The following is an 18,135-nucleotide window of genomic DNA, read 5'->3' on the forward strand; positions in this document are numbered from 1 at the left end:
CAAACAAAACAAAAATATAAAAAGTTCAGTCTAACATCGTTCAAACAAATGTCATTATTTTATTTCAATATAGAATATTGTTTTGTAGCTTATTATATCATTTTTTTTTTTAAATAATTCCAATTTAAAATAAAATAACAGTATTTTATAGAAAACTATCATATGTTTTTGTTTACAAAAAGTTTTAATTTAGGCTAGGTGGGGCGGGGAGGGGCGGGGGGAAGTAGTAGTAGCGTATAAACAAGGAAGGGTATTGTTGGAATTTTGTATCTGGTTTCATCCCTTTAAAGCCCAAAAATTCTCCACGAAACAGAGCCAACGACTAGAGAGAGAGAAGAGAAAAGGAATTTTGAATTTTGTGAGAGAGGATGGCAGAATTGAAGGTGAATGTTGAAGAAGAATTATTATATTCAGTATCTGAGATCATATACTGCAGAATTTGTCACGAAGGAGAGTTCGAAAGTTGTAAAACCTTGGAAACTCCATGTTCTTGTTCTGGAACTATCAAGGTATTCTTGCTTCTCTGTCTTAAATATCATTTTTCTTTTTCATTACTAGGTATTACATATAGTTACGAATTTAATCTCTGTTTTGAATTTTGATCGATCATCACATCACATCAGTTTGCTCACAGAGATTGCGTACAGAGATGGTGTGATGAGAAGGGAAACACTAATTGCGAACTTTGTCTCCAGGTTAGGTTTCTTCATTCGTTCTTCATTTTTTTTTTTTTTTGAAATTCTGAAGTTGAATCTACGGTGGTTTTGTTTGTTGTCGTTTTGGTTAAATTTCAATTCTCTGCCGGAGTCTCATCTGACATATATTTTGAATCGTCCGTCCCCAATACTGAATCGTATTGGCTATTGGGTATCGGCGTTTGTGCTAAATTTTAAACCACCAATGCTATGAATAGATCCTTTTCTTTTCGTGTTGAATTATTCAAGAAAAAGTCTACAAATATGGACAGGCATTGAATTTCGTCTCTTCATACATATAACATATTAACATGTGTCTTGTTTTAACAAGATAAGGCAGAAGCATATTCAAATTCAGATTATTTAATTCATTCGTTCCTCCATTTGAATCGGTTTTCACCTTGAAATTCATTTCCTCTGCTGACTCACTGCTGTTCATTCGTAAATATCGCGTTAATTAAAATTTCATTTTTTTTCGCTATTTATTTGTTGATTATAACATATTATAAGTTTGTTTGTTTTTTTTTAAAAGGTATGTTATTAATTTTATATATTATATATATTATATTAATAAAAGGCTACTGCTTTATTTGAACGTGTAATCAATGACGGAAGGAAGGTCAAATGGCATATACCCGACTTTTATGTCAAGAAATTAAATCTGTATATTCATGCATATTCCTTGTCAACTAAGACAAGTAATTTTCCTCTCATCTTCTTCTCTATTTTCCGTCTTTACTAAATTATTCATATGCTTCGTGCATACTTTCTTCATCTTAAAATTTAGCTATCGATAATTCAACCAATAATAATCTGTTTTCGAATTTTAAACCAGCACACCTTTGTCTTCTTTTTATTTTGATAACAAAAAAAGTAGCAACAAACATTGCTTTAGCAACCCATTTCCTCCATATATACATTACTTTTTCAAAGAATAAAATTTGAAAAGGAGTTTGTTACCTTCTTGAACAACAAAAATGATGCAATACATCCATCCATTTTTAGTATATGGCGTGGCGTCTTCCTTTTCTCTAAATTATAGACCCATGAAGTCCTTTTAAGAGATGATTTCAAAATTAAGGAAGTTTGTTAGTTTTCAATGCTATTTGTGAAGATGAAAATATTGCCATGTGACTTTTGAGATTGTTTATAAGTAGTATATGTATTAAACCAAAATTTTAACGTCGTTCAAAGCGTAAAAGTATTTTGGTCTTTATGTTTAAAATTAAATGCACAAGACGATGAATTATTTGCTATAAATTATTGCAATTGGTTAAGAATTTTGTTGTGAAAAAAAAAAAAAAAAAAAAAAGCATGTATTGTATATTATGTATGTATGTTAGCAGCGACTGAAAAAGACGTGTACTTGTTTAACGCTGCAGAAATTTGAACCTGGTTACTCAGCCCCAACCCCACCCCCAAAAAAGGTCGACGACACTCGTGTCACAATTCGGTAATTACTCTTTTGCTCAATCATCCTCTCTTTCTCTCTCTATATATATATTCTAACCAAACCACATTATTATTATTATTATTATTATTATTATTATTATTATTATTATTATTATTTGGACCACAGGTCTCAAATTTCTTTATCAGACAACTTTATTCTTCTGTTTATGTATATATTTCATTAGACAACTTTAATTATATAATCAATCGATCCGATACCAAACCATGGTATATATATGTCCTCTAATTAACCACGCCAACAAGCATATATGAATATGATATATGTGAAAGGAAATTGAATAAAAAATGTTATAATGTTTAGATTTCATGTGTTTGTCATTTTCTTACTTCTGTTTTGAGTGTTTTCGTACGTATGTTTCATTTGAAGTAGGTAACATCCACAAACATATCCATTTTTTTTTGTCGATATTATTATTATTAAAAATGGGTCTCACAACATAAAAATATTAGATAGATGACCAAACATATATATATATATATATATATATATATATATATATATATATATATATATATATATATATATATAATTTAGTAGAGCTTGAAGTTTGAAGTGTGAATCGAAAGTAGCTAGGAAATGTTATTTGGGGAGAAGACGTCCACACACATTAGCTGTTTCCTGTATGCGCACATAAAAAATAAAATCAATCAACAGCTCATAATTTGTTTTGGATATTAATTTTGTTTAAATATTTAGGTAAAGATGGGTTGGAGGCCTTAATGTGGAAATAGAAATTTTCCGTTATCTTTTCATAATCCATTGCATCTCCAAATATAAGAATAATAATAATAAGAGTATCCAATAAACTGATTTTTATATTCACCGCAAATTTAAATATTTTTAAATTGCAATCAACCAGTAATGCTTCCGTTTTTATATATATTTTAAAGGAAAGGAATTTTAGAATTTAGACCCATAAAGTAGAAAAGAATGATTCATGCCTTTTATATAGATCGAATTTTGGTAATTCTTGTTTTAATAAATTAGTTTATTTTACAATAATAGAGGAAGCTTGGAAATTCCAACTCCAAGCACTGAAGATGGTGATGATGATGAAGAAGAAAGATTGATTGAAAGAGAATATGCAGAGTGCTCATCAGCTGCCGATACAACAGCTTCTATGTGCAGAACAGTGGCTGTCATCGTAAGTTTTGCCTAAATTTTCAACTTAATTGTCAAAAGTTTCAGTTTATATACAAATAATTAATAACAATTATTTAAAAGAATTTGAAATTATGAATGATTGCACAAAGGTTAATGGTTATCCATATCTTTCTCTTCTCTAAAACACACACACTCACGTCGTAATTAAAATATCCTTTAAATAATTGGCAGACAACTATTAAATATTAATATATATTATACGATGTTTGCTAATATGGCTTGTAAAAAAAATGAAAATAGCTATATTGAAACGATGACATTGAAAGTCAAAAGTATGGGGGTGGGGGTTTCCGTTTCATCTTAAAAAAAGTATTATATTTATTGTTAGTTCCTTAATAAGGTTTGAAAAGTCTACAATGGGACCATACTACTAGTCTACTATTCACGCGTTGTCAAGATTACATTTACATGGATGGATAACTTAATAAGAAAAAAAAAAAAAAAAAAAAAAAAAACACGATTAATAGACAACTGTTTGCCATTAAAATTCCCACACCTTGGTTTCATGTTCAAACTTCAAAGTGTATTTATTGCAAGAAGATGAATGGGTATCCAAGTCAATTCGAGATAAGATATACTTATTTGAATGTAGAGGGTAAAAAACGACATTAGCTGTGTTGTTAAATTTAAATGCCAGATGTCAAATTGTCAATAGTTAAGCTACACATGAAATGGAAATGGAAATGGAAACGAATTACTCAAATAAAGCAAAAGTTATTATGGATTGGAATGGAAACCATTTTATTACCATGTGACTTTAAATTATTGCACAGAACAGACATGACATGTACTCGTTTGTGTGTATACTGTATGTATGATGATCACAATTCACAATTCACAAAGAAGATTTTTTGTGCTTTCTTGTTTCTAAGTTTTTGCAATTTGCATGATGATCATGATCTATTGCAGTTTACAGTACTTCTACTGGTGAGACATTTTCTTGCAGTGCTAATGGGTGAAACAGGTGATTACCCATTTACGATCCTAACAGTAAGTACTAACCACCATTGGCATTATTGTGATATGAACTGATTAAGGTTGTTACTGATTTGATTTGTTTTGCTTTTGCAGTTGCTAGTTATAAAGGCTAGTGGGATATTACTTCCAATGTACATAATAATGCGGTTGATTGATGTGGTCCATAACAGCATTAAACGTCAAAATCAGAATCAGGTTGATTGCTGATTTTTAAAGGATAACTCCTGTGTATCTGATTGAGATATTGCAACTTGTACTTAACTGATTTTTTGTGTTTTTTTCTACTTGTAAACAGGCTGGTTCAACTTCTAACAATCAAACATCATCATCGAGTTCCCAGCCCCAGGAGGAAGGACAGGACAATGTATAGTTTACATACACAATCCAGCAAATTACATCCATTCATTCATTCATTTATATTTTCTTTTATTTTTTTCAAAAGAAGCAAAAAATAGAAAAAGCTCAACTTCCATTTCTACTACCAGTTAGTTGATCGCTGTATGTATGTATATGTATATTAACGAATGTACCCATGAGATAGTGAGAATGAATGTAAACAAACAGCTAGACCAACAAACCAAAATGTAGACCAATGTACGTACACCTAGGAAGTAGAAATGGTTGTTGAGAAATAAACATATGCCATACACATTTTCATTTGCATTTGTATTTGCATTCAACATGTGTTGTTTCTTGTGGATGCGTTACAAAAACTGAGATTAGGTTGGTGGTCAACAAGCCTTCATCACTTGGCTTGCAATTTCAATTACAAAAATGGACGGACCCACCACACATCACACATCACACATCCAAGCCTTGGTTGGATTGGGTTGGGTTATCTCAAATCTCAATCATCAAAACGAGTTTTCCTATATCGAAACAAACTACCAACTAACTACACATCCAATCCAGAGTGCAAAATCTGATCACTTGTGCTCCAAAAATATCTTTGCCCTGTTCTGTAATTCAAGAATCCCATTCCCATGACAATTGTTTAAGCTCTGCAACATGAGTGCTATCTGGTTTTGGTTTGTCCTTGTCCTTTTACCATACATTGTCTCAAACTCTTGTGACTTGATTGCAGCCTTTTTAAGCACGGCATCAGGAAGTCCTAAAAAAACCCATGCTTGACACGTGTCAATCATTATTATTATTAGAATTACAATAAAAGTGGGAGGGAGGGAAGGAACTTGCCTGCTAGGCGTGCAACGTTGACACCATAGCTTTTGGGGCATGCACCAAGTGTCAATTTGTAGAGAAATGTTACCTCCTCTACACCTCCATCTCCATCTCCAACTTGGCATGCCATGTGACATAGGGAAACCTACATACAACCCACACACTAAGGTCAAAGGTCTAAAGATAAGATTGCCATCAAAATAGTAACAGTATAGTTATCTAAATGTTGTTTTATAGCTCCAAAAAGCTGGGTAAGGAATAATACGGGTACCTTGTCAATCTGCTGATACTCCAAAGCTAAGTGATGATAGTGAGTAGAAAACAGACCCCGACACTGGACCTTGTTCACAAGGTGTTCAAGAACCGATGCACTGCAACCAAACCAAATAATGAGTTTTGGTGAAAGATGACAACAACATAAACATATGAAAGTGAAAGTGAAAGTGAAAGCATACGCTATGGCTTGTCCATCTGATGTTGCTGTCCCTCGTCCAAGTTCATCTAATGCCACAACTGAACTACGCGTTGCTGATGACTGCATAACATATCCAATTTCATATCACAAACCCAACAACATGGACACACTTGAAGATTGAATATAGTACTCTATTTTTTTTAAACAAAAAGTCTTTTCATATTGATATTATAATATAAAAATGATAAAGAACACACACACACACACATACCAGCATGGATGCGGTTTCCAGCAGCTCGGTTAGAAATGTACTGTGGCCTGCCATAATATGGTCTTTTGCACCCATCCTCACAAAGATGCGATCAACCGGAGACATCTTAAAGCTTTCTGCAGGCACATCTGCCCCCACCTGGAACACCCATCCATAACTAATTAACTACTAAAAAAAAAAAAAAGAGAAACACAAATTCCATATATCTTTCTTTACCTGTGCCAAAATCAGTGCTAAACAAACTTGACGCAGAAGAGTAGACTTTCCACCCATGTTAGGACCAGTAAGCACGATAAATCTGGCATGATCCGCCCCACCAATACAAACATCATTTGGGACAAAGTTGCCACTGCCATCCCCTAGAGTATCATTTCCAAGCACAGGATGCCCTAGACTTTTAGCATCGACAACTGGTGCTTCATCCCCATCCAGATCCACTATAAGCGGACGACATGTTGGTCCTTCATACATGTCACTCGCAATTGCTATGCTGATCAGGACATCAAGTTCTGGAAAAAAAAATTATACATATAGTTGACTTGATATAAGCTGTTTAGCAGCAAAAACATGAAGGAAAAAAAAAGTAGCAAAATATAAACACCTGCAGCTGTAGAAACCAACTGTCTCCAGCTCACATGATGCTCACAAAACCGCCCAATCAACCTCTGCATGATGCTTTTCAACTTGGACTCTTTCTCGGATTCAGCTTCTGACAGCTCCCTCATCAAATTCCTAATTTCAGGAGTCCAGTATCGGACAAAACCCTGCACATCCATCCATATTCATGATTCTGATTAATCAGAATCGACCTTTTTACATTTTACACACACAACACTAAAAATAACTACACTCTAAACCAACCAAATCTACCTTCTTAGATGATCGACGCTCATACTCACAAGGAACGCTACCAGACAAACTTTCAGCTACTTCAAGAAGATATGTATCCTTTCCAACAGTAACATAATTGATCTGAACACCACCATCATAATCAAAAAATTAGTAAATATCATTATTCATTCATAACAGTATTTTGAGAAACTAATCTCACCGATGAATCTCCAAGTAGTTTTCTCTGTTCCTTCAAATGCTTTCTCAGACTAAACTCAATATCTGTAACCATTCCGCAAGCAGTATCGTATTCTTTATCAACCCCATCACGAGGTATTATACGCCCTGAACTTTTTGCCTCCATCCAATCAAAAGCATCCTTGAAATGCCTAAGAACACCATCAACATCCGGAAGACCTTTACCAGGTGCTAACAGGTGATGCAGCAGCCTAGAATCAGTGTTTTCCAGAATGACACCTAGTGAGGAGCATGCATTTATAATTACTTCACACCCACTGAGAACCATTATGAAATGTTCAAGTTGTTTCTTTGATGCATCCTCATACAGAACCACTTTACTCGAATTCCTACCATTAGCTTCACTGCTTCATATCAACATGAATACCCAACATCAAAATATATATATATATATATATATATATATATATATATATATATATATATATATATATATATTATATAGATTACTACCAACTAGAGTGTTTGTTGTTTTACCTGCAAGAAAAGATGCGTGCCAACAACCGCTCCATGTCTGGAAGCTTGGACAGCTCTTTACGAAATTCAAGAGCATAAGGCAGGCTAACTCCCTGAATTTTGGAATTATATTATATTATATTAGAAACAATATATAATGTGATCTACTCTAGAAGATGGATAAATTAATACATGTAGAGAACCTTTACACCAGCTACAGCATTCTGGCGTTCCCTGATTGAGTCTATGTGATATAAAGGTCTAGAGAGCCATGTTTTAAGCAACCTCTTCCCAAATGCTGTCACACAACGATTTAGTTGCTCATACAATGTCCTGCATCATGGATATATATATGATATAATATCAAATCAGGAAGTAAATGTGAATAATCAATAATGTTCTCAAAAACTTAAACATACCCCTTAGAGTCTCCATTTACACTGTTCTCAAAAACTTCAAGATTCTCTAGAGCGGCTGCATCAAGAACCATGTATGGTTTTATGGTGGAATCATTGAATCCAGAACATGGAAGTCGCTCAAACTTTGCAAATCGAAGCAATGACTCGTCCAGGAAGGCTTTTCTCAGGTAGAACAGAGTGCCCCCAAGGGCTGACAGAGCATAACTACCAACATTTCCAGTATTCATTAGATCAGAGAGTACTTCTGGTAGGCAATCCTTAGTATCAGATGAGCATGACATGGATTCATTCAAACATGATTGATTACTGATGCGCTTATAAATCTCCTTCACTTCACACATAGTTTTCTCTGCATCCCAAAACTCTTCAAGTGGTATCAACTCATTTATGACAGGGCTTCTTGTTTGTCTTAGTAGTACTCTTTCAGTTTCAGGGCTGAGTGATTTGACAGGTTTTATGATTTCCACTGGTCTTAGTTGGGACAATAAGCAGCTCAGCACACTGCACTCTGTGTCATCTCCAAACTGTAAAATGAAGCATCAGTTTCCATGTCAACAAAGCACCAACTCTAGAAAGTACAAAAAAAAAAAAAAAAAAAAAACTTAAACAGAACCAATATTTAGTTCACACCTGTCCTATCATGATCTTGCTTGTAGCAACATCAACCACACAAACACCATAGATTCTATCATCATGTTGGTTTCCTGATGCTTCATGGCATTCAGAAACTGCAAACAGATAAGAAGCATCCGGATTTGCTGCCACCATTTCTCCATCAACCAATGTTCCTTTAGTGACTACTCCACATATTTCCCTTTTCACAACCTGCAGAATAGGCATAAAATGTCAGAACACAAAATCTAATCTAGAATTATGGTATGTCATTGTCATGTATTGTGTAAAAGACAAGATTTGGTTACCTTATCTCTAGTACCCTGCTCTTTGCGACGCCTCTCAAGCTGATCAGGTGTCTCTGTCTGCTCAATAACCAGAACTCGGTAACCCTGTTCAAGCAAATAATTGTTACAATCATATCATATCATGACTACAAGAAAATTAGGTTGATATACATGTATGTAAGAATATCAACAACTTGAAGAAAGAAATAACCTTGCGAGCCAACTTCTCTACATTTAGTGCAAAGTTCTTTTCTGGGAATCCACAATGAGGCTGGTCTCCCTGAGAAACAGTAACCTCTGTGAATAAATGTAAATTGGAAATAGTATGCTACACCAAAATCAAACAGCTTTTTTACCTTCATGTATTGCAAATCAAGTTCTTTTGCTCCAACATGTGCATCCATTTCAAAGAGCTCGTAAAACTTTCCCATCTGTTTAGTAACATGGAGTTAGGAACTAAGAAAAGTTGCATCCTATAGAAAAATATTTGATACTTGCCGATCTTAATTCCATATTAGATATAGATCACTTACCTTAAAAAATAGAACCTTATCCATATGTTGTGACTTGAACTCCCACCATTGTCTCTATATTCAACAAAAAAGCAGACCATTTCAATTACTTGCAGATTGCAATACAGTTTAATCATTTGTGACCAAAAAGGATCACTTACCTGGCCACCTGATAAACTCTCCAAAAAGTCAGGAGGCAAGTATAGAGTTCTTGGATCATAATTTTCATCATCAGGGGATCTCTTCTTGGCATCCTTCCGGGCTCTACCCGACAAAAAGCTTTCATTAATACAATAGAATACCAAAAGACCAGCATAAAAAGGCAATTAAACTGCATTTCTGTAGAAGAAAGAGATATTAAAGGTGCACAAGTACAGGTACTTACTTCCCAAGAAATTTGAACTTCTCTTCTTCTCTTGTGGTAAATCTTTCAGCTTTATCGCCAACAAGATCATTGTCAACAAAAGCAGATGCCTTCGCACCTGCAACTTAAAAGCAACCCTCTTGTTATTTGTAAAAACACAGTGTGCTTTCAATACACCTAGAATACACAATTATCTACAAATACTCATACTTACTGTTATTATTGGTTTTATGCTCCAAATTGCACGGGCTTAAATCCAACGGAGCCTCGTTCTTGATTTTCTTAAGAGAGGCTGATTTCATTCCAAAAACCTTCCGCTTTTTGGAGTCCGGCTTTATTGCCTTCGTTTCTTCCACTTCCTCCTCCTCTTCCTCGTTCTCGTCTACCAACTCTAAATCCTCCATTTCATCGTCAATAGCTTCCTTTTCGACATGCATTCCCCAATCCTCATCATCAGAATCATCTCCTCCACTTTCTACATTCTTATCCACGTTCCCCTTGGCACCGCCTCCAGCCTCATCATCATCTTCGTCTTCAATGGAAAATTTCCTCAACCTACGGAACCTTTTAGCCTGCTCCTTTAACAACTCAATCTTCTCTTTAGATAAATCCAAATGCTCCTCTTCACCATCATCATACTGAACCAAATGCTTACCCGAACTCTTATCAAAAGCTTTGACACAGCCTTCATACCAAGCCTTGTCCAGTGGCCAGTAAACCTTAATCCTTCGATTAACTACTTCGTCGCCATATCTAGGGTTTTGGGCATCGGAAGCGGGAGTAGAAGAAGATTGACCAATAACCAAGGCCCGTTTCTTACTGCTTGTGGTTTGCAAAGGGGATGGGGTTGTAGGGCTAGGTTTAGTTTTAGGTTTAAGTTTAGAGTTCGAGTTCGAATTAGAGTTAGAAAGAAGAGGGGATGGTGACTGGGAAGGAGAAAGGGAGGAAGTTGATGATGGTGATTTGGAGAAGAAAGAGGTGATTTGACGTTGTGGATTAACGAGCGGCGATCGGCCGTTGGTTGGGCGACGAAATGCCATTATTGAGTATGCACTGTGTAGAGTGTGGTGGGTGTAAAATACGAGATGAGTGGTATGTATGTGTGTGTAGAAGGCGGGAATCGCAGTGGGAAGAATATCTCAGAGAGAAGTACGAGGGCGAACGTTGGCGGGAAGACAGGTAAAGATGACGACTCCTATTCCAGCCTCGCGGATGGGTATATACGTATATGTATAAACCAGGAAAATCACTTACAAATTTTAGATACGCCCTTACAAAATTTTAGATATCTTTATAAAAGTCTCTTATTTTAGGTAAATTTGTAATAAATTTCTAAATTTTATTTTTTAAATAAAAAAATCCTGACTTTTTCGTCTTTTGAATAAAAAAAATCTAAAAAACCGACTAATTTATTCACTTTAGCCCTTTTTGACATGTTCAACAGGTCATAGGACCAAATTGTTAATTTTTCGAAAATAATGAGACTTTTTTTTTTGTAGATTTTGTCAAAAATTTTATGTAATGTAAAAACATATTTTTTACATATCTATATCTAGTTTTACGTATTTTTATATTTTTTATGTTTTTATATGTATATTTTTACGTATTTTTATATATTTTAAATGTATAAACATATATGTTTACTTATTTATATGTATTTTTAACCATTTTACATATTTTTATGTATTTTTATGTGTTATTTTTTATGTATTATGTATTTATATGTATTTTTATATATTTTTACGTATTTATGTATTTTTTAAACTTTTTATATAGATGTTTATCTATTTTAAGTGTATAAACGTATTTTGTACGTATTTATATCTATTTTTAAGTATTTTACATATATTTTTATGTATTACGTATTTATGTATTTTTTTTTAAGTTTTTTATATAGATATTTTTGTATATTTATGTATTTTAAATGTATAAACCTATTTTTTACGTATTTATATGTATTTTTTAAGTATTTTGTGTGTTTTTATGTGTTTTTTATGTATTATGTATTTATATATATATATATATATATATATATATATATATATATATATATATATATATATATTTGCGTGTTTATGTATTTGTTTAGTTTTCTTATATAGATGTTTATGTATTTTTATATATATTAAATGTTTAATTGTATTAGTTTTACGTAAAAAAATATATAAACACGTAAAAATAATACAATTAAACATTTAATATACATAAAAATACATAAACATCTATATAAGAAAACTATAAAAAATACATAAATACGCAAAAATACATATAAATACATAATATATAAAAACACACAAAAAATATGTAAAATACTTAAAAAATACATATAAATACGTAAAACAATTCTATACATTTAAAAGACATATATATACAAAAACATCTATATAAAACACATAAAAAATACATAAATACGTAATACATAAAAAAAATATGTAAAATACTTAAAAATAGATATAAATACATAAAAAATACGTTTATAAATTTAAAATACATCAACATCTATAAAAAGCTTTAAAAAATCCATAAATAAGTAAAAATACATAGAGATACATATAAATACATAATACATAAAAAATAACACATAAAAATACTTAAATAAATATGTAAAATGGTTAAAATACATATAAATAAGTAAAAAAAATATGTTTATACATTTAAAATACATAAAAATACGTAAATATATACATATAAAAACATAAAAAAATACACAAGTATGTAAAAATAGATATAGATATGTAAAAATATGTTTATACATTATACAAAAATTTTGACGAAATTTTCAAAAAAGTCTCATTATTTTCGAAAAATTAACAATATGGTCTCATTACCTACTGAACATGTAAAAAATCGCTAAAGTGAATAAATTAGCCGGTTTCTTGAGTTTTTCTATTCAAAAGGTGAAAAAGTCAGGACTTTTTTATTCAAAAAAATAAAATGTAGAACTTTATTGAAAATTTGCCTAAAATATTAGGACTTTTCTGGAAATATCCCTTGTTCAAAAAACATTATTAGTTTTTTTTTCTTTATATAATACCATTAAAGTTTTCTTAAGGAAGAACATCAATATAATGTTTAGTCTTTTTTTCAGCATAAATTAAATAAAGAAATTTGATGGCGGGGATATTATGTGGTATGGAAGTTGTTTTAGGTCATGTTTGTTACATTTTATTGTCTCTTAACAAGACTCGGTTTTGAATCTCCATGTTTTTATCTTGACAGAACTGCAAAAATGGTCTCTGTGGTATGTATTTTTTTTCAGATTTTTGTCTAAATCCTGACTTTTTAGATTGGTGGTCCTTTTAAGCTAATTTAATTGCGTTTTTTACCTCCAGATATTGAAATGACTGTAATACCCTTAGGGTATTTATTTTCCATTTTTCTTTCATTTTTTTAAATCTAATACTTATTTATTTACTTTAATAATTAAAAAATAATAAGGGCTCTCTCTCTCTCTCTCCCTCTCTGTGTAACACCCAGTCCAGGTATTATTTACATTTCGGTCCTTTGTATATTGAATTACTGCTTTTGGACCTTGTTATTATGGAATTTGGAAGAATGAGGGACCATTTCTGCCAACTTTGGATTTTAGAGGCGGAGCCCGAACGCGTGGCGTTCCCATGAGGAACGCGTTGCGTTCTCGCGCTGAATGCAAACCCTAATTTTTAGGGTTTGGGACCTATATAAACAACATTATGACTCAAGTCCTGGCCTCCTTACCAGCCTCTTAACCTCAGAAACCCTATATAACCTCCTTTTCCCATTCTTGTGTGTGTTTGGCCTTGTGAAGCTTGTTTTAGAGCTTAGAGGCTTGAAAGAAAGAAGGATGTGATATGGTTGTAACCATACTGATATGACACGTGTTTAACACGGCGACCTAATGGCGCGGAAACTGATGTGACATTTGTCACCCGTAGACTTGCAGGTCTCAATGTAGCTAGCAACAAGGTATGGGGTGTCAATCCAGTATAGATCTATACACAAACTCATGCTCTCCCTCCAAGAGACTTTGGTTACAAAATGTGACCTAACAAGTATATTGCTAAGCTGTGAAGTAGTGGTTTCCCATTCTTGTGTGTGTTTGGCCTTGTGAAGCTTGTTTTAGAGCTTAGAGGCTTGAAAGAAAGAAGGATGTGATATGGTTGTAACCATACTGATATGACACGTGTTTAACACGGCGACCTAATGGCGCGGAAACTGATGTGACATTTGTCACCCGTAGACTTGCAAGTCTCAATGTAGCTAGCAGCAAGGTATGGGGTGTCAATCCAGTATAGATCTATACACAAACTCATGCTCTCCCTCCAAGAGACTTTGGTTACAAAATGTGACCTAACAAGTATATTGCTAAGCTGTGAAGTAGTGGTTTCACATTATTGTTATCTTGTTCTTGTTATCGTATGTTCCTTCTGTTCTAGTGTATAGTATGTTCCTCCCTGTTTCTCTTTATGGTATGTTCTTTCTGTTTCTCGTTATAGTATGTTTTGAACCCCTAAACTATACCTATTATAGTTTACTAGTATGCTTGTTTTGAACTGTCTCTTATTTGTAGAAAATGCTCGATTATCTACTGAGTTATGCTCGTACTTTAAAAACAGTGTTTTATAAACAATAAAGTAACATAACTTAAAAAGAGTTTATGAAATGGTTTTGATCACTTATAAAAGCATAAGAAATCCTTTAACGTGATGGTTATCACAAATGACATTTACACAATTAGCATTGTGTTCAACTTGTATACCCCCCCCCCTAAAAGCATTTAAAACATTTAAAAGATTGATTATAGGGGTATGAACTCACCTTATGTGGGTGATTCAATTGAAGGTTCGCGTAAGGATGAGAAGTTCTCCGAATGAATTCCTGAGACACAAACGAGTCCTAAATGACATATAATGGCATATATATAGGCATGTAATTAGTGTTTAAAACAACTAACATGCAAGGAAAATACCTTAAGGATTAGGAAACACTTGAAATGAAGTGTTAAAATCACATGTGATTGATCAAAGGGAGTTTACGGCCAAAGGAAAGTGTTCACGGCTCAAATGGATGATGGGTTCACGGCTCATTGGAGTTCACGACCCAATCATGATGAATTCATGAAGGGTTCACGACCCTATGAAGGGTTCACGGCCGTAAACACCTCAAACTCATGAAGATGGTGATGAATTTATGAAGAATCAAGGCTAGGATCTAGTAGTCTTTCAGGTCTAACAAGGTACATGATAAAACACTTACGATTTTTGGGATCCCTTGGGAGTTCACGACCTCCTTTCTTGGTGTTCTTGGTGAAATATGATGATCTTGAAGATCTAGACAAAAGTGGTGAGTTTATGGATGAAATCATAGGGGTGTACTAGATCAAGAAGGATATCAATGAACAAATGGAAGAATCACTTACGAGTTGGACGAGAAATGGAGTAATTCTTGATGATACTTAAGATAGAATGGAAGTTCTTGAGTTAGAATTGCAAATAATGATAAAGAAATGAGAGAAATCTATACATAAGGGGGATAGTTCACGGCCATAAGAGAGTTCACGGTCGTGAACTAGGTTTGCGACTGTGAACCTCAAATGTTGGGTTCTTTGGTTCGGGTGAAGCCTTCTGATCTCGAGCCAATACTTCCTAACATTCAATCCTTAAGTGTACTAGGCTTATAACTCATTAGAATGACCCTCAACAAGGCTAAAAAGAAATGGAATTAAGTCTGACTCTTGGTTAATTGGTTGGATTTACAAGATAAAAAAATTTCGGGTTGTCACATCATCCCCCCATTAGATGGAATTTCGTCCCGAAATTAGCTTTCCTAGTTGTACTCTTGGGGTTGTGCTCCTCTGAATGGCATAATACTCACTCGTAGACCTGGGTAACTTTGCCCTAATGCTCATGATAGTATTCACACCTGGTCCATCTATCATTACCTCGTATATACAAGTCGTATATAATTACGATTAGTAAGACGGTCGGATGTGCGAATCTGCCCCAGGTCTACAACCAAACAAGGAACAGGAGATAGGTCGGAAACACACATACTAAATCTGCATAATCATAATTATATACCACCCTCACGTATACACTTATTGTTGGAATCGTGTCTAAGGCTACAACTATATTAGGCAAGTATTTGACCCGATTGTGCATGGTCCTTTTGGGTTGCCTTCACCATAGCAACTTGACAGTATGATTTATTATGAGAGAATAAATATTATTGATATATTATGAGAATAATATAAGGAATAATAATATTGTTATTTTATTAATATAAGTCATAAATTAATTAGAATTAATTTGGTGACTTAAAGAGATTAATTAAATAAGAGGGTATAAACTGTCAATTGTTTGATAGTTACACTTTGGGCTGTAAATCCTTTATGGATAGGGTTGGACGATTTCAGGGCTTAGGATAAGACACAAATCGTCCAAGGGCTTATCTTGGAAAGGATTTGGATTGCTTTGAGTAAAAGTTATCCAATTAGGGTTTAAGGGTGAAACCCTAGGAGCCTTACAAGTATAAATAGACCCTTGGGGCAAGGGAAATCGGTACCTCTGAAAAAGAAAAGAAACCCTGGCTGATTTCTTCCCTCTCCTCTCTCTCAAATCATCCTCTTGCTAGTTGGTGTTTGTAAGCCATTAGAGGAGTGACATTTGTGACTCTAAAGCTCCAAGAACAAGAAGATCAAACAAGTGTTTCAAGGTAAGCTTCTAACTCAGATTTTGTATTGTTCTTATACTCTATTAGCTATTAGAAGTCTTGGATCCAATGCATGTTTAATTAGAGAAACCTAGATCCAAGCATTAGGGTTTGTATGTGCACATAGGAATGTTCATATGGCCAAAACCCATCAGTGGTATCAAAGCCTAGATTGGTTTCTATTAAATTGATGCATGATTGTTTGTTTCTTGCTTGCAAAATACGAATTTTGTGGTTCTGAGTCATGGACTCGGCGAGTCCAGTTGGGCACTCGGCGAGTCCGAGCGTCAGGAAGGGCTAAAATCGGGATTTTTTAATATTTATCTTATGGAAACTTGCCTTTATCATATTAGATCAACCCTAATCCGATTTTTTGATATATATGACTATAATCTTGATCTAATTGAAGATATTTATCAATTAATAAAATAATTAATTTCCTTATGTGATAATTAATTAATTATTTTGATTAAATTGGTAAATTATTTAGCAAGAAATCATTAAATAAAATCAAATATGGATAATTATGGAATTAATTGTTAATTAAGATTATTTGTTATTTGATCCTCCATTATTAAATGTTTAAAACTTGCCCTCAAGTTTTGAAATTTATGTTTTGTGATTAAAAGTTTAATTTAGACAATTTAAATTTCAAACCCTAGAATTTTACAAGTTTAAAATCCAACCCTATACTAATATAATATTACAAGATTAATATATATATATATATATATATATATATATATATATATGTATAATTAAAATGCTAGTCTTACCGTTAGTAGGCCTCATTCACGAAGCCGGTCTATAAGGTGGGTATAAGGTTGTTGCCTATAAAATGGCGCTTAATGGGTGTACACTCACACCCACCGCTTGCTTGATCGGTGGAGGGTCGTTAGCCAAACGGGTAGGATAGGGCAACCTCATCCCCTCATTAAAAGTATAATATGAAATACAAAGTAACTACATGTTTTTCAAAAATTTCCCAATCTTAGTTACTTTAGGAAAAGTGAATTGATGCAATCCCATGAAATTACACTTTGCACCCTTGCTAAGAAGTTAGTGGAGCGTGTGTGGTTTACCTGCACACTAATTGGTTCTAAGCAAAGGTGGCAAAGGGTGATTCATTGTTTATCATAGTTCGATGGAGCGTGTGTGGTTTACCGGCACATCGAATAGGTGATCGTTACAATGAAGGCACCATGTAAATTTGCATGGTAATTCACACCCGCTTTGTGATCCTCGGTATCCCAGTCACAAACAAGAGGGGCATATCGAGATTCAAACATGGCATTGAAAAGTTTCAATGAATCTCATCTAAACCTAGGAATTCTCAATACATTTAGTGATGGGTTTTAGCCATATGAACATTCCTATGTGCACATGCAAACCCTAATGCTTGGATCTAGGTTTCTCTAATTAAACATGCTTTTAATCCAAGACTTCTAATGACTAATTAGGTATAAGAACAATACAAAATCAGATCTAGAAGTTTACCTTTGAATCTCTTGTTTGATCTTGTTGTCTTGG

General features: G+C 33.6%; 2 protein-coding genes across 6 annotated transcripts; one reads left to right on the top strand and one right to left on the bottom strand.

The window, feature by feature from the left end:
* Positions 1-296: 296 nt before the first annotated feature.
* Positions 297-4,974, top strand: LOC145070670 (uncharacterized). Of its 2 annotated transcripts, none has more exons than XM_079017623.1 (7): positions 297-509; positions 635-695; positions 2,078-2,148; positions 3,175-3,313; positions 4,243-4,323; positions 4,405-4,506; positions 4,607-4,974. In XM_079017623.1, exons 1-7 carry the CDS (start codon positions 388-390, stop codon positions 4,679-4,681), a joined length of 651 nt encoding a protein of 216 aa, XP_078873749.1. In that variant the 5' UTR covers positions 297-387; the 3' UTR covers positions 4,682-4,974. The 2 variants fall into 2 exon arrangements, with proteins under 2 accessions (XP_078873749.1, XP_078873748.1); XM_079017622.1 differs by having other exon boundaries at positions 299-509; positions 624-695.
* On the bottom strand, positions 4,933-11,123 carry MSH6 (MUTS homolog 6). Of its 4 annotated transcripts, none has more exons than XM_079017621.1 (20): positions 10,130-11,123; positions 9,937-10,033; positions 9,713-9,815; positions 9,573-9,626; positions 9,396-9,470; positions 9,251-9,319; positions 9,061-9,144; positions 8,771-8,965; positions 8,141-8,664; positions 7,925-8,054; positions 7,743-7,834; positions 7,228-7,609; positions 7,047-7,148; positions 6,778-6,940; positions 6,393-6,685; positions 6,177-6,314; positions 5,946-6,025; positions 5,762-5,861; positions 5,506-5,635; positions 4,933-5,422 (listed from the first exon to the last, which is right to left on the bottom strand). In XM_079017621.1, exons 1-20 carry the CDS (start codon positions 10,953-10,955, stop codon positions 5,238-5,240), a joined length of 3,822 nt encoding a protein of 1,273 aa, XP_078873747.1. In that variant the 5' UTR covers positions 10,956-11,123; the 3' UTR covers positions 4,933-5,237. The 4 variants fall into 4 exon arrangements, with proteins under 4 accessions (XP_078873747.1, XP_078873746.1, XP_078873745.1 ...); XM_079017620.1 differs by having other exon boundaries at positions 7,228-7,612; XM_079017619.1 differs by having other exon boundaries at positions 9,937-10,039.
* Positions 11,124-18,135: the final 7,012 nt, after the last annotated feature.

The sequence above is a fragment of the Lactuca serriola genome, chromosome 8, assembly GCF_051521515.1.
Source record: "Lactuca serriola cultivar US96UC23 chromosome 8, Lser_US96UC23_V15, whole genome shotgun sequence".
Lineage (NCBI taxonomy): Eukaryota > Viridiplantae > Streptophyta > Magnoliopsida > Asterales > Asteraceae > Lactuca > Lactuca serriola.

Excerpts from the sequence above, each read along its gene's own strand:
- LOC145070670 (XM_079017622.1), top strand. The coding sequence starts at position 369 with ATGGCAGAATTGAAGGTGAATGTTGAAGAAGAATTATTATATTCAGTA. Across the intron at positions 696-2,077 it reads ATTGCGAACTTTGTCTCCAG|AAATTTGAACCTGGTTACTC; the intron begins GTTAGGTTTCTT and ends TTAACGCTGCAG. Across the intron at positions 3,314-4,242 it reads GCAGAACAGTGGCTGTCATC|TTTACAGTACTTCTACTGGT; the intron begins GTAAGTTTTGCC and ends GATCTATTGCAG.
- MSH6 (XM_079017618.1), bottom strand. The coding sequence starts at position 10,955 with ATGGCATTTCGTCGCCCAACCAACGGCCGATCGCCGCTCGTTAATCCA. Across the intron at positions 8,966-9,060 it reads AGCAGGGTACTAGAGATAAG|GTTGTGAAAAGGGAAATATG; the intron begins GTAACCAAATCT and ends CCTATTCTGCAG. Across the intron at positions 6,026-6,176 it reads TGGAAACCGCATCCATGCTG|TCATCAGCAACGCGTAGTTC; the intron begins GTATGTGTGTGT and ends TATGTTATGCAG.